Below are 25,178 nucleotides of genomic sequence, written 5' to 3'. Positions count from 1 at the left end.
CCTCCTAAAGTTGAGAAGATTCAAAACAACAACTCCTGCTTCTTTGCAGGGTGCTCTCACTCTAGTCCATGTGTTACTGTGGGCAAGAGTGGAAAGCACTTGCCGCCCCTTCTGCTGGAACTGGCATATTGTGGAGAAAAGAACAGGAAATTGATACGGTCAGAAGCAGAACACGGAGAACCAGGATGCACAAAAGGGAAGGTTCTCCTTCCAGCTGTGGGTCATATTTACCCAGGTACCATTCAGAAGTAAAATGCAACAACAAGAGTGAAGATGAAACCCCATGACTTCTCTATACTGACACAAACAAGGCCGAAAATTCCTTCTTTATTGGCTCTGAATGGTTTGTAGGCAAGAAAATACAAGCCCTGCCCCTGCTCCTGAAAATGACAAGAACTGACAACAGTAAAAATGCTTATACATATTGTTGTGATGGTCCAAAAATCATTAGGAGTGCAAAGTCTAGTATTGCTTGGGGCTGTTATGTCTGTGGCTATTACAGATTTACATTAGTCTTTCATCACTTTCAGTAAAGATATTTTTAAAATCACTGCAGATCCTTTCATTAACAGGATAATAATGTCTTAAAATGAGGATATGCTTTTATTTCAGCAACAAGAAAAATCCTTTGTTTGTTATTTTAGTCCCTCCTAATAGTTCCTTTTCATGCTGAAGCATGGGAAAAAACCCCTATGTATGCTGAAGTTCAAGACTAAAATCACTTTTCACAAGGGCTAATTCTGCTTTAGCTTCCAGGTATCTTTTGAAAATAGCTTTGAAGAAATAATATCCACTGTAAATAGATCAATTTTTACAGGACACTTCATTCCTTTCAGTTTGCAAAATATTCTTACATGGTATATAAAGCCTAATCTGAAATGCCCATTTCAAAATGGAAGACAGTCCATCAAAGGCATCCTTCTAGCTTGCAACATTAAGAAACATTCTTATGTGAAGATGGTGTTGACCACTGTCGAAAGGCGCAAAGCACAAAAGAAATGCCAAGCTGGCAAGAGAATATCACATCAGCCCTTCATGACCAGATACAACTGTTACAAGGATTAGAAGGTGCCAGGGAAAATTGCATTTCCTGAGCACAATCATGGTACTGTCGTTGAAATAAATGGAATCATTTCAATAAGACAAATTAGTTATCTTACCTTCTGCAGCAGGCAAAAGAGACAGGCTCATTTGAATGTTTTTCTGCAGCCAAAGGAAAGAAACCTACATCCACCGACTCCTTTCTCTCCTGAAACACACTTGACCCACAAACCTCCCTGTCTTTGCTACCCTTTTTTTTCCCTTTTAATTTGTGTTTGCTGCATGGCTGGCCACATCCACCTTTGTCATGTCTACAGCAGTGATTTCCTTCCTCCTCTGACTGAAGGAAGTCTCTTTCATATTCAAAGCAATGCAACACACACTGACAAGTGCATTAGGAAAACATTCTAAGAGAAGGGGGAAAAGGAGCTCTGAGGTAAATACACACACCAAGTGCTCACCTTTTTTTGTTCAACAACTCTAGAATTGGGTTAAATTAATAAATTGTATTCTACCAGACAGAAAGACAGACAATGTAAAGGTGCATGAGGATGGAGAGCCAGATGGTATAGGGAACTGAAGGTTTAAACAAGTACAGTAAAAATGGGTCAAACCCTACTGAGGCAAACTCTTCTTACTGGGAGCTTTGCCTGAATAAAAATGACAGGTCTAGCTCACTCAAGTCAGCAAAAGATCAACTTGCCCACAGAAAATAAGGACTACATCTTCTAACACAGAGCAGAACACAAGATTTCTACTACCATTAACTACACTGAATTGACAACATTGATATTTTGGGAAAAAGCAACATAATGTACTTGTGGTGAAATTGTAAGTTCCTTCTGTTCATCAACCAACTCTACTGTGAGTTCCAGTTTCAGAGCTGGACATAAACAAAAAGCTTCCAGCAGAGTGCATTAATGACTCAGCACATCATTTCTAACCATACTCCCCTTACAAACCTACACTTTTAGGATTTATAAAGGCAATCCGCTCTGCAAACTGAAGAGCTGAATCAAAATGCTGTCATGGAAAAGTCTCTTTTGACTAACATTAAAGGAAATTATGTGAATGTTTTTAAATACTGTGGTATTGTGTAAATCATCTCCCAAACACTGACCTTTCAGTCCCTGCACTGTGGGGTAGCTAAGGAAGTGCTATTATATTAACTCAATTCTACATGCAAGAAAAGAGAGAATCAACGATGCTAAGTGACTTGCTGAGCCATATGCACAGCTGGGAAAAGCACAGTCCAGTAGTTCATAATAACCTCAAGCTGTATACTGCTTTGCCACCTTCTAGTGTTAATACAACTAGCAAAATGGTTTCCAGTTGCTTAGAGGGAAATCTACAACCTCCAGTCAATTAATCAATATGAGTACTTTATAAAACCCTGAAATACATGCAAATAACATTGCGAATAGAAAGAGTCTGCAAAGCTCATCCTCAGCTACGGGTAATGGAAGAACCTTGACACTGGCCTGAAGCAGAAGAACAAGTCCTATATTGTGATCTGAAAAATCAAATAGCACACACTGAACTAGTCAAGTGAATTAGATGTCTAAAAATAGTGGTAAAACTCTGGTAACAATTCAAAAGCCTTTGCTAATGCCCCACTTGCTTCCTTTTCAGTTAGTAGTTTTGATTGCCAGTACCTTGGGGTGATGAGTCCAGGATGTCTTGTACTGTTTTAAACACACAACAGGCAGATAGGCTTTGTAAACGCCCCCCCCAACCAACCAACCAAATCAATGAATAAAGTCTTTAGATTGCTTACTAACCACATCCAGCAGGGATTTCCAGATTTCCAGTACAGTGGACTAACAAATGTTAACACCGCCTGTAATTGCATTAGCTCACAAATGACTGCAGGATGGAACCTGCCTAATTGCAGTGTCCTGACAAACTGCAAGTCAGACTCTGTTAGCACATGAAACAGCAACCATCCACTTGCAACGTGTATAGAGGCTCTGTGTTAAAATACCAATAAAGTTTGTGCAAGCAGATAATAAATTATTTTCATGCATTTATGTAACAAACAAGACAGAAAAAAATGCTAAAAAAAAATAAATAAATCAGGTAAGGAAATAAATGGACACATAAAACTGCTGTTGACATGGCAGAGTTCATCTGACGCCCCCCCTGGAGATTCTGAACCCAAATCCTTCCCTCTTACCCACATGATACAGTTCAGCTTTAACATATTGCTGTCTCCTTGCCCCGATGGCCCTGATGCAGCAATCTGCTCCTGAACAAAGCACTCACACACATGCTGACCACTGTGACAAGTTCACTGGGATTTAGGCCTCTGTTTAAGATTAAGCCAATGCTTAAGTTCTTCACAGGAGGGGATTTTAGCAGGAGAAAATTCAGTGACCATGGGCTAATGAAACTGAACATTTGTTGTGCAGAGCTGAGTAGAAAACTGTTTTGTGAGACTAGAATTTGACTCCTGCACTCTGTGTACAGAACCCCCAATACACATAGGCATTGAAGCACGAATTACAGATTGAAGACCAAAGACATGATCCAACTCTGAATCTCCTTGCTTTCCATGTGTTAAGATTGCAAAAACAAAGCTAAAAAAAAAAAAAAAAAAAAAAAGCAACCAAACAAATCCTAAGAAAAGAAGGGTGACCCACACTGAATCACCTTTCTGGTGACCACACTGGGACAGCACACATCTTGACTCATATTGCATATAACAGACAAAAAGGTGAGCATCATCACCTTTTTTTTCTTTAATATGGATGTGCTTAACATGTCTTGTCAGTTACCTCTGTGCTTATGTGTCTACTTCATCCATGCATTGCAGTTGGTTTGCAGATGGGGAGTTACTGCTGGAGAATGCCTTATCTTTTCACACGAAGGTGCTGAAAGTATCTCCATTTTTTTATTCCCCCATCCTTTAGATTCATGTCTCATCCCTCTGCTGACAGCTGTGCACTGCAACACCCAGGAGACCCTTACCTTCCTCCAGAGCTCCAGTCTTTTCGGAAGCTGGTGATGGAGGTGGGGAAGGAGGCAGGTTGGCTGACTCCTCGACTGCTGGAAACCAAACAGTGAAAATGAGATACAGCAATTAATTCCAGGGAGACTGATGCTTGACACAAGCCAGCCTGTTCTGCCCAGCTGAGAGAATTACTGAATGGGGACTTGCGCCTAGTGGATTTTCAAATAGACCCTTTCAGAATACATGGATTATTAAAGTTATAATGAAAGGATTATATTTTTTTTCAAATGGTATGAATGCTTTTCAAAATTATGGCCATAAAGTACAATAAAAAATCAAGTACAAAATAATCCTTTAAATTAGTACTGCCATTTAGAAAACCTTCAGTAACCCAAGGCAACAACAATAAAGCATCTGAGCATAAGAGATTTTATAAACTCTGGCTGACTATCAGAACCTGGCATCCCATCTCTTCAGTTTACCTGCAGTACATGAACAAAAACATTCTGCAAGCCTTTTTTTTTCTCTTTGCCTTCTGCTGAGTTCAATGTTAATCAAATCAAAGTTCAATGCAAAGACTGCTTGTCTATAGACAAGAGACATCAGCACAGGTAACTTGTGTCAGGCATGACATAATAGTGATTCAGCTGAGCAAGGCAGAGTGAAATCTTAAATGTACTCAGATTGGGTTTTAGACTCATTCTCCATCATGAGACTAGATGCTGAAAACAAATGATGTTTTTTCAATTGTTTCAATTCAAGTACAATTAATAAATAAATAAATTAATAATTTATAAATAAATAAATTGCTTCTTAAGTGAACTCAGCATAGCCTCTGCATCTGATTTCATACCAGCCACTTTGAGGATTTGTTTCTGTTTGAAACCAGATCCACTACTGGGGCTTAATCAATGCTTTTTAAACAAAAAACAAACCAAACAACCAAAAGTGACAAATCCGTTTTAACAGATCTGTCTTATAAACAGCATCTCTCAACAGGCAGATCTCACTCAGTCTGAGATTCAGGACTTCTTCCCAAGTGTAGAAAGACCAGTTTCAAAGCCCCAGCAGAATTTGCCTCCTTCTATTGATTTCAGTGTGATTTGGAAGTGACCTTTATGTGACTTGTCCTTAAGATGTGCTGTTCAGGGACAGAGTACTTGTATCTTAATCACAATGCAATCCTACCTGCATTTATTTAAGAGACACTGACCACAAGAAAGCCAACAATTGCTAACTGAAGACATGCTTCTCACAGTATTTTTAAATCTAACCAGATGGAACTGAGTATCATAGAATCATAGAATAGTTAGGGCTGGAAAGGACCTTAAGATCATCCAGTTCCAACGCCCCTGCCATGGGCAGGGACACCTCACAATAATCCATGACAACCAAGGCTTCATCCAACCTGGCCTTGAACACTACCAGGGATGGAGCATTCACAACCTCCCTGGGCAACCCATTCCAGTGCCTCACCACCCTAATATCCATTGTACCTCACCCAGGCCCCAGCTAAGGAATCTGTGTTTACATGTGTATGAAGTGCTTTGCAGAACTGGGGTCTTTCGATTAAAACTGTGTCTCTCTAAAGACTGGAATTACCAAGCAACACACCTCCCTGCTGCAGTTCAGAATTAGTTCAGTGAAGTGAGAAACCCTGGGAACGAAATGTCCAATGACTATTCTAGATTACTCATTGACTTTAATTCACTCCCAGACAGGGTCCAGTCACTGTACCAAACAGACTGCCTGTGGAGAAAATATCACAAGGCATTATTTTGACTCAGTCACAACATACGTGCACTCAGCAGAACTTACTCTGGGGCAGGCTTGCAAGATTTGCCAAGACCTGACCTACCTCAGGATGGAGCATGGCCTTTCTCTGGCCTTTGGTGTATGTGTTTTGATCTACTGTGGAAGTTTTCTGGGAGAGAGGAAGCACTGTAAGTACAAATGGCAGTATACTTACTTTTTCATATCTATCTATCCATCCACCCTTGTATTTTAGAAAGACATTTCACAAAGGAGCCAGCAGAAGGATGGGGGCACACCATGGACCAGTGCAATGGTACCATTCCCAGCCCAGATCACTGGCATTTGCTTCTAGCATATATAACTCCCTCCCCACCAGTCTCCCTTCACCCTGCCTAGCTCCAAGTGCTGCTGGCTCCCACCAAACATGATGATCAAACCACTACCACCAGTTCTATTCATGGCTCTGCCACTCAGGAGTCAGAAACCAGGTGGAGAACTGCTGTTAGAGCAAAGAGTGAATGAGACAGTCACAATGGCGTGAAGAGTTGAGGCAACAAGGATACCACTATCATCATGTGCTTCCAGCAATTATCCAGCGGTGCTGCAGTTTACCCATGACCATAACCTATGGGTGGGTTCTGTAACTCTTTGTTTAGTATACATACGTAGAACATTTGCAGACAGGAGGATACTTTGAACATCCTTTGTCTCCTTTTACCTAAAGGTAGTGGTCCAGGCTGGTCTTTGTGCTGGGCTTCTTTTTCCTGTTCTCCTTTCAGGACTGCTACGGCTTCAGCTGTTACTACTTGTACTATCCTCGCAGACACTTCCTCTGTGGCAGCAGCAAAGTCAGAAAAAAACAAAGGAAAACATTGTCATGAGAACAATGTTCTAAAATCATAAAGATTAGCTTAAACAACATATGGAGACTGCCTTAAGCCGTTTTTAAAAGGTAATCTCTTTTTCTGACATATAAGCAAATCATTAAAAATTAAATAGAAGGACCAGGTATTCCAAAGACCTCAGTGGAAAATGCTGAGTATTTGTAAAAAACCAGGACTTCAGCCTTTACAGTAACATGCACAGAGCATCATTATTAAAAGTTCTGTTAGGGACAAGGTGCAGCAACTGCAAAGTTTTAAGGTGATCATTTATATAGAATTGGTTTTGCAGGTACTGTTTTGCAAACAAAGGTGAAATGGCCAGCTGAGTAATGGGATTTCTTGACATTTAATACATGGAGTTAGCTGCATTCTTACATGTACTTCAGATGACATTTTCTCCCCATCAGTACACAGTTAGTATGAATTAAAGGCACTTCCACAACAGATATCTATGCAGATGAGGGACTTGGGGAAAAAAGGGTCGAATAACATTTCTGTATGATTCAAATATGTACTTTGTCCCCCTCACCCCTTTTAAGACTGCAACACAAAGCTTTATTTAAATAGTAGGTCTAATATCATGCAGAGGGATTGCAGAGGATAATACCAATTTGGTGGCATGGGCGCTCATGCCCTGGTCTCTGCATGCTTGACCTGGGTGACACAGGACTCGTGCTTTGCTCTTCCCCATTGCCCTCAATGTGTGGCATGTCCCACACGGGCTGAGTAACCAGATGCTCTGCTCTGGCGGGCAGAGGATGGCGGTGGGATCACTCTAGAATTAATACTTCCAAACTGAGAAATGGTATCTCAGCCACTCAAAGGTGCAGTGAAATGTCATCAGGTACACTGCTGTATCTGGAAGTCACTGGAGGTTTCAGTTCAGGCACCTTTGATCTAGCAAATCAGGGACTTAGGGATTGGTCCAACAGAACCACCTACAAAAGAATTCAGAGAAAAACGGTTTTGTTTTCTTATCTGTGCATTAACCCACTCTCCCTTACTCATTAATGAACATATTCCTCCCTCTCATAGCCAAATTCAGTCGAAATAACCCACTTCATACTCCAGCTATTTCTGGGTGCTAGCTGACAGCTGTTTCAAGTGCAGGGTGCTGGGACCTGGAACAGTGCTGAGCTCTGGGGAAGGCAACAGGCTGCCTGGCTGGGCACACACCTCAGAACAGAGCAAGGACTGGTGCACTGCTGTACCCCTCACATGGAGACAGAGGGTTCTAATGGCAGACAGCAACACTCCCTGCTCCTGCAGAGGAGACCAAGCCCCCATCAATCATCATCCTGAGGGCACAAATAAAAGCTCTCTGATCCATTACTGCATCCTTCAGGCAAGGACCAGCTGGGAAGGGAAGTATATTTAAATCAATGCCCTACATGTAACCTTCCAGCAACCACCCTAATAGGGGACGCTGCCTATTAGATTTGCAATGATGATTTCTTCTCATAATTAGTAGAGGATTCCTTTGTACTTCTAATGTAAAGTTACTTCTCTTGTCATTTAGAAAAACTGATTTTTTTTCATCCCAAAAAGCAAAGATGTGTGTTATTTGGCTTTCAGAATCATGTTTGTCTAAAAGCAAAATGATAGGTTAATCTTCCTTTTGCACAAATGGTGTAATGAGATATTTAAAAAACTCATCCACTGGCAAAGAACTGTCATAACTCTTGGTATTAAGAACTTACAATTCACTTCCCTCCTGACTGGTTGCCAGGAAGGCAGGGACTACAACAGTGTTATAGGCTGTGGCCAACAGCAAGAGTAGATGGATGAATATGTCAGAATAACTACCAAGTCACAGCAACAACAAAAACCTGATTTAAAAACCTGCTAGTCCAAGAATCCGTAAGTATAAACTTGCTCAGGATAAATGCAGACTAGAAAGCTGAAGACGCTGCTTTCCTGCTGGCGGGGTGTGAAGTTCTGGCAGTCTTCCACATTGCAGGAAATAACTGGTTTTGAGATTGAACTCGACACATTTAAAAGGGACTATATATGACATAGAAACCTGTATTAGCAGGAGACTGTGAATGGCAGCTGTAGTTCTCTGTCCCTCTATTCAACAACATGCCCCTAGTATGAGGTGAAACTCCACTTCGTGCTTAAGTAGATCGAATTGAGCACCATAACCCCATAAAACAAGTCATGCATGTAGCTAGTCCTACCGACCAAAGAACAGGGATATTGATTCAAAGCCCATCAATCTTCCCAGCTGCCGTTCACAGGCCTGCACCTTGTTTTGGGGCAGATGGTGGCTTGTCATGCCAGCCCACGCAGCTGGCATGCTGCGGCACTTTGCACAGGTGGGACATGGTGTAGGACACAAACTGCTCTTCCATAAACCATACTTTGATACTTGTTATATCCCTGTTCACATTCTGCTTTCAGAAGGAATGAGTATAGCCCAGACAGCCTTGGTGAGCACAGAGCTTCAGAGGACCATGGCTCCAGCAGACCCCTCGCCAACTGCCACCAACACTCGATGCCTGGAGGATGTGACGTGGGACCCAAACTTCCATTACTCTACTGATCACAGCACTACTGACAAAAGCAACATCATCGAGTCTGTACTGTTAGCTCAGATGAACAGATCAAGACTCAATTAGGAACACAGCAGAATCAATTTGGTAAGCTTATTTTCACAGGAAAATTTTAAGAAAAGGCTCCAATTAATTTTTCAGATATAGAACATGCAAATCCATACCAGATTTAGTACCCTGGAGCATATCCAAAGGAAACCCACTCAGTCACCTGTTCCACATCACCCGAGCTACTGCGAGCCACCCCCTCTCCCAGCAAGGTGAAACAACTCCCTACTAAAAGTGGCCTCCTTTGTTACAGAATTTATACTTGTGCACATCCGGCCTGGTGCCCTGGTGCAAATGGGCTCTCCAAGGTTGGGAGACTGTTCAGACCCTCTCAGCTCCCTTCCCGATATAATTTGCTTGGGACAAAGATTATGTTCCACAGGGAGATATGACTGGGGGTGAAAGGTTGCCTTATGAAAAACGGAAATTTCAATTTCAGGCTATGCAAAACAAGTAAATAAAAATACAAATGACCTCTGGGGCTTGGGTGCCTTTTTGGTTTGTTGGGTTTTCTCCCTGTTTTTTTTTTTCCTTCATTTTAATCAAGAAAGGTTCACTTCTGAACACTCTTTTGATGGATATTTTGGGTGACATAGGAGGCACAGGCAGCTTGCCAGAAGAGGAATGCTTTTGCTATACACGACTGCTGCAAAAGGACAGACATTTTTGTACTAATGGACACTATAAATAGCAGATCCAACGGGTAAGTCAAATCCTCACAGGGCAGCTATTGAGACTTTTCATAGTTTCCTTATGGTTCAGTTAAAGTTCAAGGGAGCCTAATGATAAAGAACAAAAAAAGAAAAAGCAGAGTGAGCCAGCCTGGATACCAGGCAAATTCTTCATGGCCTAAATGCTCTGGATTCAGTAGATTGTTCTGCTTGTAGAGATCTATTTTCTCTCTCTTTAAGCAGGTAGACATTCTCTGACTGTACTTTGTGCCACGAAAATGGCACTGACAAATGAGAAACAACATCAAACACACATTTCTTAAAGGCAGCAGGATCTTGGCTTCACATAAGACAATGTAGAATGGCAACATGGCTTTCCTTTGCATTTTGCAGTGAGTAAAATGCTGCTCCTTTTTTACCAAGATGTCAACTGTTCATGATACAGGACACTGAGTGTCCCAGTTTGATTTTAGGGAATGCAGTACCCAAAAGTACAGGTGTCCCTAAAATATGATGTCCATAAGGAGATGTGAAAGATCCTCAGCAGGAGATTTTAAAAGCCCCTGCCCACAAGCAGGCTGAGCCAAGAGGCTAGGAGCTCACATGCAGAGACTGCTCCATTCCACTGCTCCCTTAAAGGTTCTCTCTTCAAACCAAGCTCTGACTGGGCTGTCAGGTCAAGTTTGCTCAGTTGCTATGGGTGCCACAGCTGCTATGTGGCAGAAACAGAGGACTGTGCCCTGGCTGAGGGCAGCCCCCTGTCTAGGCCACTACGCTAATTTAAACCAAAGTTAAAACACCAATGCGGAAGCACTCTCTGTTTCCCAGTTTGGAAGTCAGCTCAATTCTCCTACAAACCACAGCCTGCTGCATATCAAATCAGGGCATCAGGAATCTCCCTGCCCCACAGGTAACTCAGAGATGTAAACCCTTTCAGAGCACTGGGATGCACAGGGGATGCTGAACTAGCTGCTGATTGTATGGGGAGCCACAGCCTTTCCTCCCTGTTTGGTTTAGAAGGCCTGGTACCCACAAAAGCTGCTGCCTTCCTCATAAGCACACCAAAGGGCACAACAGCTGCCCAATCCACAGCCCAGTTCTGGCACTGGTCTGAACTGCAGCAGGCATGATCCAGACACCTGATCATCCACAGAGACTCAACTGGGGACTGTTCAACCAAAGCATCGCTACAGCAGAGGCAAGGATCTGGGATCAGATCCTGAGCAAGGCCCAGATGTCATTGCAAAGCCCTCCTTCATTTTTTATTGATGCTGCTGCAGTTTTCAATGGACTGCAGATGTCTCCACTGGCACCTGAGTCCATTATGTACAATACTTTCATTTCCCAGGAAGCCTTTCCAGTCCATTAAGCTTTCTAACAGACAGGCTTACCCACCCCAGAGATAGATGTACAGATGGTGGCAAAAGGTGTCTGAGCTTTCACCAAATATTTCTAGGAAATTGTTAGAAATAATTGGCAACTATAAAGACAAGAGCAAAAATTAGATCTGTGACACATCTCTGCAGTCATGTGTGGTGTCCACTTCTTTTGTGCCTTTTCAAATGGTTTTCCTTCAGCCTTGGGCACTTTTTTCTCTCCCAACCTACCATGACCTCAGGCTCAATCCATTGAGGTGAACCTGCTCAGGCTCAGATATTTGCCTCTGACAGCTTTTGTCCAGCAGCACCTTTTATCTTCTTCCCTCTCTCCCCACCCCTCTATGCAACACTTGTATTATTATTCTGAGGATTGTTTTTGACAGGAGAAGCATCCTGTGGGCAGCACTCACAGCATCTCCCTGCCTGACGGGGACGTGACCCAGCACTGCCGCCAGAGGAACAGGCTGGTACAGCTCGCCCTGGGGAACAGACGGCTCATCACCTCGCATGACAGTGTCAGTCATGGCTTAGGCTGGAGTTACCCGAGTCAGACAGAATGTGTCCCCAGCTCTTCTCCTTCCCTGCCTGTAGCTGCCTGTGTTTCATCACTACCATTCAGCGAGTTCACTTGAGTCACCTATCGATTGCTTCTTCCCACTTGCAAACCCATTTCACAGCAACAGGGAAATCTCCTCCTGAAAAAAAAAAAAAAAAGCATTTCACATCCCCACGATTTCACCAGGACACTCTTCCCAGACCGGGGCAGCATCATCCCTCGCTCCTCCTAGGTACCACTACAATGGCAGCAGATCTTGAATTTGCCGCAGCCATGGAAGATGCCATCTGGTCTTTGCAGAGCAGAAACTGTTTAAGGCATAAACAAAGTTTACAGTGCACAGCATAGCAAATGCTCCAGGAGGAAACCGAAGGAAAAGGATGATGGAAAGAAGAGACAGAGAAGAAGAGGCTAAAAACTGTCAGAACATCACATGCATTCACAGTGTCACCTCAGACATCTACAAGAAAATGAACAGTGAGCTCGGTTAAAGCAAACGGTAATTAATGCTCCTGGAGCACTGAGGCTAAAACAGGGATAAAGAAAGATGCAAACAGATGGAAAGGATAAAATAATATGTTTCATTAGTTTTGCTGCATTTTAGGGAAGAAACACAGGCAGAGCACAGAAAAAGGCTTAGCTACATGTGTGCTTGCAGAATTGGGAAAACAAAGCAATTTCAGTCAAAACGCGCCTGTCAAAGTCCTCCGTGGGGTGCAGAGCAGTTTCCAAGGTAACCAGCACTAATTGTTGGCACAGTGGAATCCAGTCAACAACAAAAGCACACAGCAACCTGCACTGCTTAGTGAGGCAACACACCCAAATACGGTCCTGCACAAAGGAAAGAAACAAAGCAGCTACTTGTGATCTTTGCCAACTTGAAAAGCAAACAGGACCTACAGATTTCCCCCCACCAAGCAACTGCAACTGCAAGGTCAGCAGGACTCCAAGCCCAATAGCTATTCCATTTGTTCAGAGGCATTAGCCAGACCCCTAAGGACAGGTCCTGAAGTCATGCTCAGCTCTCCTGGAAGCAGGTGGATGACTCTTGTTGCAGTGAAGACTGCTGAAATGCTGGGTAAAAAAGACCTGGGCTTCATCCAGTGACATTTCTAATGGAAAAACCAAAGACACATCTTGGACTTTATTGCTGGGATCACGGCAACTCTAAGTACTGCCTTTTGCACTTAGATTAAAAGAGAAATGCACAGCAGCAATCAAAGCAGTATGAATAAGTTACATAAAATCCAAATAATGCCAACAGATTAGTGCTTGCAATTGGAAGAAAAGCAGTAACACAGCTTTACAGAATTAAAATATTTGCTTTCAAATGGCTTTCGTGAGTGTAAATATTTTGTTGTAAGTAGGTCCTTGATCTGGATGCTGGCAACATCAACAGCAATTGGCAGGGGGTATGAAGGCAAATAATGGGAACATCAGCTTTTAAATTAAAGGAAACCACAACTGACAACTATCATTTCCCTAATAAACTTGTTGACTTTAAGCTACTGTAGCATCAACACGGATAGTGACAGATTAATCACCAGGATTTACCAGCTAACCAACTGAACAGGTCAGAAAAGGCTTGTGTTTGGGAAAAGAGCATTGATTGTTCAATGCATTGAACCCCACAGGTATGAACACTCAGACTACCTGTGGAGAAAGATGCATTGCTGTAACTGAGAAGATCATGTACACGGGAGCTACAGCTGGATACCTGACAGCAGCCCCTGGTGAGCCCCAGCAGACAGCTTACACCTCTGTGTTTTGGGGTACTTCAGGTATTCAACAGCCCCTCCTACCTTCTCCTTAAGCTCTGGATCACCATTATCCAGCTTTACAGCAGCATAAATCTGGCACACAACTGGTGTCCTAGCTGCAGCTGAGCTGTGTCTCACCAGCTGTGCTCTAGTACAAAGCAGAGGCTGGTAGGTGCCTTTCCCTGCTTTTTTGCAGAACTCGGGGAAGTAGCAGCTCCAGCTGCCTGTCCTTGAACAGCCTCCACGTGTTCTGCTCTGCCTGTACTCCAGCTCCACTGCCCTGCCTGCATTGTCCTGATCACCTTCTTCAGCGAGAGAACTGAACAGGTAAGTCCAAATCTCCCAGGCATACAAGTGGCTAAATCCAGGAGGACTCGTGCTAAGAGCCAGGCACAATTCTGGAAGCTGGAGCCCCCTGCTCCAGCTCCCAGAGCACATTCATCAGGCAGAGGCCTCTGCCACGCTGTCTGGCAGCTGTAAAACAAACCACCAAGGGATCAGTCCCCACCCTTGAAATATGAAAGTCTGCTAAAAAGGAGTCATACAAATGTCAGTACAATAAAGCAATGCTTTAAAAATGAGTCCTCATTACCACAAATACTTGCTCCCTGTGCATCCCCTGAGTCGCATCTTCTGAAGTCTACTGCCTGGAACAAAATATTTACTGCCATCAGCATTTCCCAGCCAACTCCGAGGTGGGAAAAGCTAACCAGTTCTGTCTGATGCATTGGCAACACAATTTACAGCTAACATGCAGTACTGAAGCAGAGACCATGACACCCTCAGCCACATCAGTTAAAAACATCACTTGCACATATGAAGCAGCTCTATTTTTCGTCAAAACATGAACAGCTCAATACTCACGCAGAAGAAACCACTTCAGCTTCAAAGCAAAGAACTGGCTATTTAATCCTTTAAGTGCAAGTAAGTATATGTAACAGGTAACTCACTTTTAAAACAATATTTGTTTTGAACTTCAGTACAAGTTAGAATTTTAAGAACACCCATAGAAGTCCATGGACCTTCAGCCACCTACAGCAGGAGGTGACATATTCCTTAAACTTCACTTTTAGCTCCTTTTGAGCTGATACTGAATGCTTTTTACAGTGTTTCCTGTGATCTTTTAGAAAGAGAATTCAAAGTATGCTATACAAACCCTGCTGAATGGGAGTTTAAAATTAACCTGTGCATGCATTGTGTGGCATTTCTAGTCGTACCTGGTCAGAAGGACTGAAGATCATTCTGTCAATGCAACACAATGTTAGTTTATCCCATCAGGGGATACAGTAACACCTAAAATGCAGCAGTACCCTGCCCTGTTCACCTCAGGGTTCATGCTGCCAGTCAAAAACTGCTTCCCCAGCCAGTTCTGCAATGCAGCAAGAGCTGCAGGGCTCTTCTCACCCCACCCCCCCCCTCTGCTTCCCAGCCTAGCCCTACGCCTGTACCAAGAGAGATGTCCTTCTGTTGACTGTAAGGAGCAGTGTTGCGTACTCACTGATGCGGGTGCGCAAGTGTTCCCGCAGATAGGCGTCACATACAAACCAAGTTCCTCAGAGGTGGTGGTGCGGATGGATTTTCAGAGCAGTCCTCAGCCCTGCTCAGCAGTTCTGTCATCTCTCCCCCTCTTCCAGCACTACCTGCTCCCATCCATGGACTGCCCACCTTGGAGACTACAGGCTCATACCTCCCAGTATGCAAAGTGATTAGGAAAGGGAGATGTGAGAGATGGACATCGAAGCCCTCAGTGCATCTTCTGAACTACCTCTGACAGAGCTGCCTTCTCCGGGCACTGAAACACCTACAAGCTTCTGCAGCCACAGCGCTGGAGACATCTGAGTGCTGTGGGGAGAGCCGAGACCAGGGCTTGGGTCACTGCAGCCACTGGGAGAGGTCTGCATCTGCATCCAGAGGGAGAGCTCTCAAGTGTACTGAAAGTGAGAAGCAGCAGCGAAGGTCAAGGTCGCAGAGGAGGTACACTGGATGGCTGGGATAAAGCTGGGAGTACACAGAGAGAAGAAGGAGGGTGGGGGGGCTAAAAGCAACCTAAGTGAGAAAAGAGGAAAAGAAGGAAGAGCTGACAGAGCAATTGTTGAGAAGGATAATATATGCTTCATCCCTGGAAGTGCTCAAGGTTAGACGGGGCTTTGAGCAATGTGGTCTTGTGGCAGGTGTCCGGCCTGTGGCAGGGTTTGGAACTGGATGAGCTTTAAGGTCCCTTCCAACTCAAACCAGTCTGTGATACTATATTCTTAAGCACAGAGAAAAGATGATAGCAAAAGGAAAGAGAAAGGAACACATGGACATTAACAGCTAAGGATTAGTTCCTTTTACAGCTAACCAACAACCTGTACAGGCTGTATTACCCTGGATTTAGCACATACCCTAAATCTGAGGTAAAAAGCAACAGTCACAGCTGAAGCCTTTTCCTTCTCTCATATGTGGTATAAGGCTATGGATGAAAACAGTTTGGGTATGTCAGCGAGACTGCCACATCTATGCAGCACTGGCAGCTCATACATAATAAAGAAGAGCAGAAGTATCTGTCTTGCCAGATGCATGGGCTTCATGGATGGAGGACCAGACTGTACCTTATTTTATCATAACTGCCACAATCTATGAGTTGCCGAGAGCTGTACCAAACTGATCATATATCACTATAAATTAATCTCAAGGAAAGAAATAGGAATAAAAAAAGTGAAATACCTGAGGTTCATTTTCCCCTCTCAAAATATACAGTGCCTCCAACTGAAACTGATTTCCATAAGTATTCAATCAACTCAGTCCCGAGTGAAAATGATGCTCTGGGAAGCAGCTAACAGGTTTTCCTGCCTTGGAGTTAATGATATCTCACAGTTCTTTTCCATATACTGCTTGCAAACTAAAATTCAAGTACTAAAGCTTTGACCAGGTATTTTCCACACATAGGGGAAAGGCTCACTCACATGATCTAATGTACACAGCTGGGGGGGCCTTGTGTTTCCTACGCTTTCTGTATGTCATGAAGAATACCCAGTAAAAACAACCCCCCAAAACCCAACCAAGACTACATTTCTAAACCATCACCTCAAAATGGGTTTTCCAAGCACCACTGTCTCCGTTTGGCAGTTGCTCTGTGAAACAGCACAGAAAAGAGGGATGTTTTGCTCAGCACCTCCCAAGGAATGAATGGCAGAGTCCACACCAGCAGGCAGCCCCCTCACTTTGAGTCTTGCCTTTGAATTTCAAGATCAGCCTTCTCGCAGTGGGTACAGACAGGCACTGGATCATCAGTGCTCATCTGCCAGCTAACGCCAGCTGCTTTATGCTGATCTCCATCCTTCAGCTGGCAAAGGCAAGCAGCCCTGTATTAATTATGATTATAAGGATTTCACTTAAAGTGAGCAGTTAATCTACCAGTAGCAACTCCACAAAACAGAAAAACCCAAACCAAAACACCATGTTTTGCTGTCCTTACTCAGGATATGAATATAGCATGAGAAGAGACACTTTCTTGCCCTATAGTGTATCCTCAGAGACTAAACCAGCAGGAAAGACAAAGACAGGGGTTTGTCCGTGGCTTCTGATCTTTTCTTGGAGTTCCTCACTCAAATTGAAACCCAGATTGCCTTTGCTTTCCAATTTTAATATAGAGTAGCTCATCAGGGTTAGCTGAACCAAGAAATTTGCGTATGTATATAATACACATGTACTGTGCACCATAAATACACCCCAAAGTAGTATTTCCTTTTCATTTCCACTAAAGTTGTGCCCTGGTGAGGACAGCAAAGCGCTCTCAGTCTCTCTCCCCACCTACCCTGCTTCCCTTAACCTTGAGAAACAAATGCTAGAGGAAAGGAGGAAGAAAAATGAAATCCTCCTTTCCTTTGCCAGACAGGCTGTCTGCGGCACAGGACCACTCCGGAGAGGCTGTGCACTCTGAATGCTAACTAAACTTGCAGGCTATACACGTTCTCTCAGCGGAGCTTATGAAGAGATCTTGCTCTGTCCAGGGATGTATTGGCATGGCAACAGGGAAAAAGGAGTCAGCAGCTCCTGGCACCCCTCACAGGAACAGCAGACGGGTTTTGTAAGTGATCTGATGGTACTTTCCTCCTCTCCATCACAGGTTAACCCACACCTGGTGGTGTGTGGAAGGGCACACGTCCAGCCGGACACCCTAGGGGACAGTAGCGGGGAGCTGTGCCTTGTGCTGGGCTGACCGGTTAGCCATGGCTGGCAAGTGCACCAAGCCACACATGTGGACTTCTACATGGAAAAGGGCAGGAAGGGATCTGTGAAGCACAAGGGTGAGCAGGTGAATGACTGTACCTCCACACTCCTCTGCTCCACAGTGTGTCAGCTCCATCTCCGGGAGCTTACAACAGCCTATGCACAGGGTGAGGGGCTAAGAGATGAGGCAAGCCATGCCCACCAGCACATCCCGGGCTGCCACCTAAGAACTTGCTGCTTCCCTCTCAAGGTGACTTTGGAGGAGAAATTGCCATTTCAGCTCTGCCTGAAACAAGAGCAGCTGTGTGTCTGCAAAACAAGGCACTGTTGTTTGGTAACGAACCTTCCTCCAAATCTTCCTGCCCTTGGATCAAAACTGGAATTGAAGATTATATGCTGGCACAGTCCTCAGCAGTACCACCTTCCAGCTACAATCACAAAGACCTCTTCCTGTTGCCAAATACTGCCCAGTGCTCCTGCATGTCCTTCATGCTGCCATCCTGGGGATGGAGACCATGATGGTATCCCCTCAGACATAAGACAGAATCGCTGCTGAAGCCCTCTATCTACACCTCTCAGCACGGGGCAAGGCTGAGCCAAGCCTAGAGGGCAGCAGCCTGCAGAGAGGCATCACACAACTGTGCAAAAGTCAGGAACCACCCAGGTTCCTTCTGACTTTTAAAAGCCTTCTATACTTTACGTAATTCATAAATGTACAAGTTGTCTCCTACCATACACTAGAAATGACTCCAGCACAACAGGCCACAATTTAGAACATGGTCTCCAAACACAACTGCCCCACCAGCCACTGAGCTAACTCCAGTACTGAAGGGTCAAGATCTGGCCCATGGAAACAACAGCCTGCACTGACAGACCCCATCAGGCAGGCAGCCAAATGCAGATGATGGGGAGGATGGGAAGAGGTGAACAGACAAAGAGCAATTTTTTCTCCATAAAAAAGGGAGCCAAAAAGCAAAACTTTAACTGCCAGGATGCGTTCTGAATTTGACAGGATATTCATCCTTCAGCAGCAACAGCTCTCCTGGCTACAGCAGCCCCCCAGAAAGGGCTGCAGATGTTTTCAAAAGGCAACGTCCATGGCATACACTCTGAAGTACCAGTGTGGCTGGAACAACATGTTATGAAAGATATTTCCTCCATCTCCTGGCCTTATTGCTCCTTGTTGCATCTCCGAGGCTGTGATTGATTATGTTTTCTGGGAATGCTGACGGCACCAAGTGAGCGCTGGTTGCCAGGCCAACACACTCAGAAGGTGTTTTGCTCTTACTCGTTAAGGAAGCACAGCTGCTTATGCAATTCCCTCTTACGATGCTCATACTGTAACAAAAAAAAAACACCAAAGTGAATCAAAACACCAAGAGGGAGCCCAAAGGAAATGGCTGGCTGATGCTTTGTCTTGGCCAGATTCAATGCTGATGTGGCACAATGCAACAGTTGACTCTAAGGGTGTTACTGCACCTGGTTTGAGATACCACCTTCAAAAGCAAATTTGAGCCACACACATTTTCAGAGGAGCTTTAGGGATAAAAGAGACTGATGGCTGAGCTTCTCTGGGTGTCTGACTCTAAGCCACAGCAGTTAGCACCTGCACACTGGGTTATCTCACCCCACTCCCTTTCAGGCAACAACTTTTCAGGCACTGCCCAAAACTGTGTCAAACCCTCCAGCTCCTACCAATACATGTCAATCACAAACTGATTTCTGAAGTCCCAAGAGGAGGTGGGACAGCAGAGCCAGCCCCTTACAGAGGTTACAGTCAGACAAAGAAGGATGTGTTACTGGATTTAGTGACCCATATTGCCAGCCACAGAAAAACCTGCAGAGTCTGGTCTCTACAGCAGTTAGTGAATACTGAGTCAGGGAGAGGGCAGCTGGGGGTTGGGGACATGTGGGAAAGATGGGATTTCTGTGGCTTCACTCCTGGTCCTCTGCAGATGAGCAACTGATTAGGACCTCTACAGCAAGCTTAGCAGAGAATGGTAAAAAAGACATTTTCTCCAAGTGCTGTTGTCAGCAACGTAATTTGAACATGTCTAAAATATCCCGATTATGTGTCCCAGAAATGACACTTGTATTACTCTTAACATGGAGAAGGAAAGTGCGCAGTAATTACTGTCACATTTCCTCGGCAAAGGCAGGGAGATCAAAATGCCCAATTAACAGCTTCTTTCCCATGGGAGCCATCAACGACATGGTAAGATGCATTCTTCCAGCTTTGTAAAACAAACAACTGAATCAGGGCAAACCCAGTGATCAAATTCGCCTTCGATTGTCATCGAGTTTGCATCCTTCCGTGCACCTTGGTGGTAGTGCTCAAAACACGCAGCTTGTTGGAAACGCACCTTGGAGAACAAGACTGGGAGGCTCCTTTGGGAAAGGGGCATTCAGACAGTCTGGAGGGTACTTTGGTAACTCCAGGAGGGCTTGGGCAGCAGCAGGACAGCCAGTGCAAACAGCCAAACGAAAAGGAAAGCTCTGACAAAGCAGTCTTGTTGGAAAGAAAGACTAAAAAGGGCCCTGTACAAAGAAGGCCTGTTTGTATGTTTACTGGCAGTGCCATCGGGGGTATTATCACTTGTATAGCAAGAAAGGGGAAAAAAGGAAAAGATCAAATGAGATGTGTACCCGGAGAATGACTCAGTGCAGTTTCAGCTTGAAGAGGCTGCAACCCTGTCCCAGCACAACCCACCATCATGGCTCCAGCCCTACCCCTCATGGCCTGAGGGCCCTGAGCTGGCAGAACTGAGTGCCACAGTGACTTGCCAACAGTGCAGAGGTAGTGAGGGATGTGAACAAGGTCCTCTTCACTTGAAGACTGGTTACGACAAGGCAAGGCTACGGAAGGTAATGGGATACAGACTGCTTCCTTGACACACTGCCAGGCAGCTAAAACAAGCACAATCCCTGTGTTCCATGTTTGGCTTTGTTTTTGCCAACCTAAAGGGACTTCCCACCTTTGCTCAAGTATTACTGGCTACGCCAGGGCAGTCTTTCAGGCTGACATTCCCTGCAGCTTATTGAAATGCATTTATTTAAAGAGTAGTTGGTCACAGGAATAGATATGATGCAGATGCCCATGCATATGTCCACTGAACGAAGCCTAAAACAAATGTCTGAATCAGGATAAACTACATTCAAGGCTGTAACATGATTTGCCCCTTCCCACTTTTCTTTTTGGCTGTTTCCTGCAGACTGTGCTATTCCTACTGTCTGAATCCCCTCCTCTCTGAGGTAATATCTGCCATCGTGCAAAAGCTGAGAACCTCTGGATGAACAGATAAAACTGAACCTCTTTCTATTGTCCTTCAATTTCTCCTTTTTTTCCCTCCCACTTCCTGACCCATCTTTGCCCCCTCACCGTTTTCATCTCACCAGCTCTTGGTCCTTTGCCTCTCCCAGCTCTCACACTGCTGGATCTGTTCCCCCACCATTCCCTCAGCCTGTTACTCCTCCCTCAGCTTAATACTGCTACTCTCCTTCAGCTGCCACAGGCCCCCCTCCTCACCCACCTTTCCGGTGCCTGAAGAGCTCTGAAAGCACGGCAGGAGCACTCAGCCTGCATTCGGTCCAGTGTGCGGTGTCAGGAAGTCTGCTACGATTCTCTGGCAGCCTCTTTGCATCCCACATGGTTTGGGTACCCTGCCAGTTAATGAAGGGCTCTGTGTGTCACTGGCAGGACGTGTTACTGTCCTTAACACTGAGTGACACCAGGACAGTCGCTGTCCTGAGGCTCTACTAATAGGATTTCAGGAAATGCTTTCCCTTCGTCTGTCATGAAAATAATTCATCAAGTAACTGTGCGGGTAATCCAAGCCCCCTCTGATTATAAACCTGAATTTGGCATATAATGAAGAAAGCACTCAATCAGTTGAGTCACTGTACATAACAACGTAGTACAGAAGATGCTTCACAATGCATCTAACCACCTTTACCCTGTTCATATAAATTTGACAGGTTAGTCATTATATTATAGGGAAAATTAAACGAAAAAATAGATTAATTTTAAGCGTAAAAAACCCAAACCTTTGCAGCCTTATGTTCCTTGCAAGTAAAACACGCTGGACTGTGCTGAATTGCTGGTTCCCAGAGAACACTGCAGCACATCTGTACTGCTCCTCAGTGCTTCCTCCCTGCTCCCAGCGAGCTGACTACAGCTTTTCAGTAAGCTTCGTTCCGCCACTCTCATCCTTCATTACAACACATCCTTCATCAAACACATCCTGAGCTCTACCACAGGCTCCAATGGGAAGCTTCCCACATCAGCCCGCTTCAGAGTGAGTTTCTGAAGGTTAATCTATCACGCCTACTTTGCAGCGAGTGTCTCACATGACGTAAAAATGTTCGGTTTGACAAGAGCTACAGATCTCATCCTCCACTCCTAATACTTCCAAAATCTTCACCAAGGATGCGGTGCGTGTGTGCAAGTGAGAAAGGACATGGACAGGCATGGATTAGGAAGAACATACTGAAGCTCAGTGGATCTCAGGCTGTGGGATGCTGCAGACTGTGCCAAAGGCAAGGCGACTGCATGAGCTCCTCAGAAACAGTGCGGGACTTGTGGCTGGCAGAGGGCTGAGGATGGAGAGAGCCTAAACCCAAGTATATACAAAAATACATACACAAATACATATGAAAAAGAAATAGCTGCTTTACTGCCCTTACTTATATCACATCCAGAGCAGGTTTTTTTGCCTTCTGCCAAAAAAACAGCCTATTCTCTCACACGTGTTTGCCTTTGACTTCAGTGGATGCCAGAACAGGCCCTGAGGCTGCCCTGTCCACAGCCTGTGCACTCTCCCACGTTCCCATCAGTCCATTTGAAAGAAGGGCATTGATGTGTCTCCATAATGCAGCCATTACCAGCACGATACCGAGACAGATCAATCAAAGGCAACACAACAGCCAGATTCAGAGGATTCCAAAATTGAGGTCAGGCTCAATAACTCTTAGACAGACGCCAAGAGAGAGACACACACATATATACAGGAAGGCAAATTTTAACTGTGCAAACCTAAAAATGTCACTTGCAGTGATGGATTGAATGCATTTTGGCAAGAACTGTTATTTCCTCCCCCATCACCAGCCCTCGCCTCTGCACCAGTGTTCCATAAGGTGCCTTTGTCCTGGTGGCCTGACACTAACCTTCCCCTTAATGCACAGCCCACAGATTTTACATCACAGGCCCTGCAGATGGGTGCCCTGCTGCTTTGCTGTGCCCTGCAGGGACTATTGCACTGCTGCAGAACACCTCGCCCTAGGAGAGGCCCATTTTGTGACTAAATCTCAGCCCCTGGGTCAGTCAGCTGCTGGAGAGCATCCTTAGGTGAAGTGCCTCAAATTGTAACTGAGCTCCCATCAGCAGGGGCCGGGGAATGTCCTGGTTGTACGAGTGCTCTGCTGTACATGAGGTTGTTGTTGCAGTTGCTGCGGATCTACAGACCCCAATACAAAGGCTGAGAAGCAAGAGATTTTCCCAGGTTATGGTTCTGGAATTGTACCAGGGAAAACAAAATCCCTGCAAATCCACTCAAACCCACAGTTTGGTTTAATTACCCCAGTCGACCTTGGCTTCCTGTGCACCTTCTCCTCAGCTGTTTAGAGTCAGTGAATTAAACGATTCCCATTATTGACAATCATGTGTATCAGAGCGGCATTTAAACCCTACCTGACACAACACCTCATGGCAGTTGACATTTGCAGACTAATATAGCAAAGATGATTGAATTTAGCGGCAAATGGCAATCTTGATTCCAAGATCAAACTCTGAATCAAACACCCAGCTCCAACTCTAAATTTCCTGCTTCACAACACATTCAGCACATCCAGCTAGTAGATCCTAGTGTAAAATGGCAACAGACTCCAGGGTCATCTTGTACCTCTACAGGAAGTTTTTGAAGGTTTCTCCTTTAAAAAGTGAAAAATTATTAAAAACATATCATAAGTATCCTAAGATGACTTACATTGCATTAACCAAATATGGGGATAGCCAGTGTGTGTCTGCAGGGCATGAGTTTACAGAGAGCAAGGAATTCACACATGAAGGCAAGCAGCTTTAGGGACTTCTGAGGTGTTCAAGGACAAAGATGCCACGAGGTAAGCTATATTAAGACTCCCAAACAAAAACTGTATGTATCAACGGTAAGTCTCCACACCAGAGATTCTGCAATCTAAGCAGTGAGAAAAAAGCAGGGGAGGAGGAAATGAGGCCACGAAGTGGTGATGGAAGCAAATGTCACTACAAGAGTAGTCTTGCTCCCTTGGCACGTGCGTGTCCCCAGTCCCGCTGCCTCATTTGCTCTTGTTCTGCTGTTTAATCCCTTCCCTCAAAAAGCAACATGAAAATACACTACTACAATGCCCATGGATGGGCAGCAGTGGGTTCCTGCCTTCTCTCACCCATCAGCTGCAGACTCCTCAATTAAATGCTATGGGGGGCACCACTCAGAACCTGAGCTTGAAGTAGCCCACAAAAGCATTTCTCTCTCCCCATTCTAAGGAGACTTATTCCCCCCTTTCCATGTGTATGGGTGAGAGTGGTCCAGCCTGCATGAAAAACATGTGGCAAAGATGAGAAATGCACCGTCTCCCCATAGCCTGTGTCAGCCCCTAAGAACTGCAGTATCTTAGCTCCGTGATTCCTGCATGCCTGGTCCTGCTTATTTGCTGACTACGCATAGCGCTAAGTTGGGTTACAGCAAAGAGACACGACCTTGTCATCATCCCCCCTAAACAATCATCAAGCAGCATGGTCACCTGAATGCTTACACAGGATTTCTTTTACCTTTGGCTTTTAAATTTTGGCTATCCCCAAGAGGAGACTCTTCAAATCTAAACCCATTTACTTTCAGCAGAGAGATCCATTTCCAGCACAATTGCTTATGAAATGGCTATAGGGTCCAAGAGCCTTAAAATTCTTCAGCTGCTGAGAAATTATGGATAGCATCTCAAAATGGTGTCAACAGCCAAGAAACATTGCTAGAAAGATCTCTTTAGCATGCATGGATGGATGCATCAAGGGCAGCTGTGTCTGTACAAGAGAAATTCCTCTTGCACTGTGCCTTTGGGATTTAAAGTGGGAACTCTGCACACAGAGAATTAGCATTTACTTCTAAACCAGAAAGCCTGCTTTGCATATTTCATTTTGACACAGTCACACTTTTTTTTTTGGGTCTCCCAAATAACAATCTGAATCCTAAAATCCTGACACAGTTTACAAATAGACTCAGCGAGCATCCAGTGAAATATGCCTGGGCAAGGGTGAATAGATGCCGACACCGAACTGTGGTATTCCTGGTCAGATTGAGCAAAACATTACTATGCACATAGTCGGTGGTTTCAATGCG

At 44.6% G+C, this 25,178-nt stretch overlaps 1 protein-coding gene across 9 annotated transcripts in view; it reads right to left on the bottom strand.

Annotated features, from left to right (window-relative positions):
- The window catches only part of MAP2 (microtubule associated protein 2), a 227,169-nt gene that overhangs the window by 46,104 nt on the left and 155,887 nt on the right, over positions 1-25,178 (bottom strand). For 6 of the 9 annotated variants that reach the window (XM_065669792.1, XM_065669793.1, XM_065669794.1 and 3 more), the window contains exons 6-7: positions 6,468-6,581; positions 4,012-4,089 (exon numbers count right to left, since the gene is read on the bottom strand). In XM_065669792.1, the coding sequence (XP_065525864.1) occupies positions 4,012-4,089; positions 6,468-6,581 (192 nt within the window). The remainder of the gene's footprint in view (positions 1-4,011; positions 4,090-6,467; positions 6,582-25,178) is intronic. The other 3 variants (XM_065669801.1, XM_065669799.1, XM_065669800.1) reach the window with 1 other exon arrangement.

Source organism: Lathamus discolor, chromosome 3 (assembly GCF_037157495.1).
Source record: "Lathamus discolor isolate bLatDis1 chromosome 3, bLatDis1.hap1, whole genome shotgun sequence".
NCBI lineage: Eukaryota > Metazoa > Chordata > Aves > Psittaciformes > Psittacidae > Lathamus > Lathamus discolor.
This window is presented reverse-complemented; position numbering and strand designations above follow the sequence as displayed.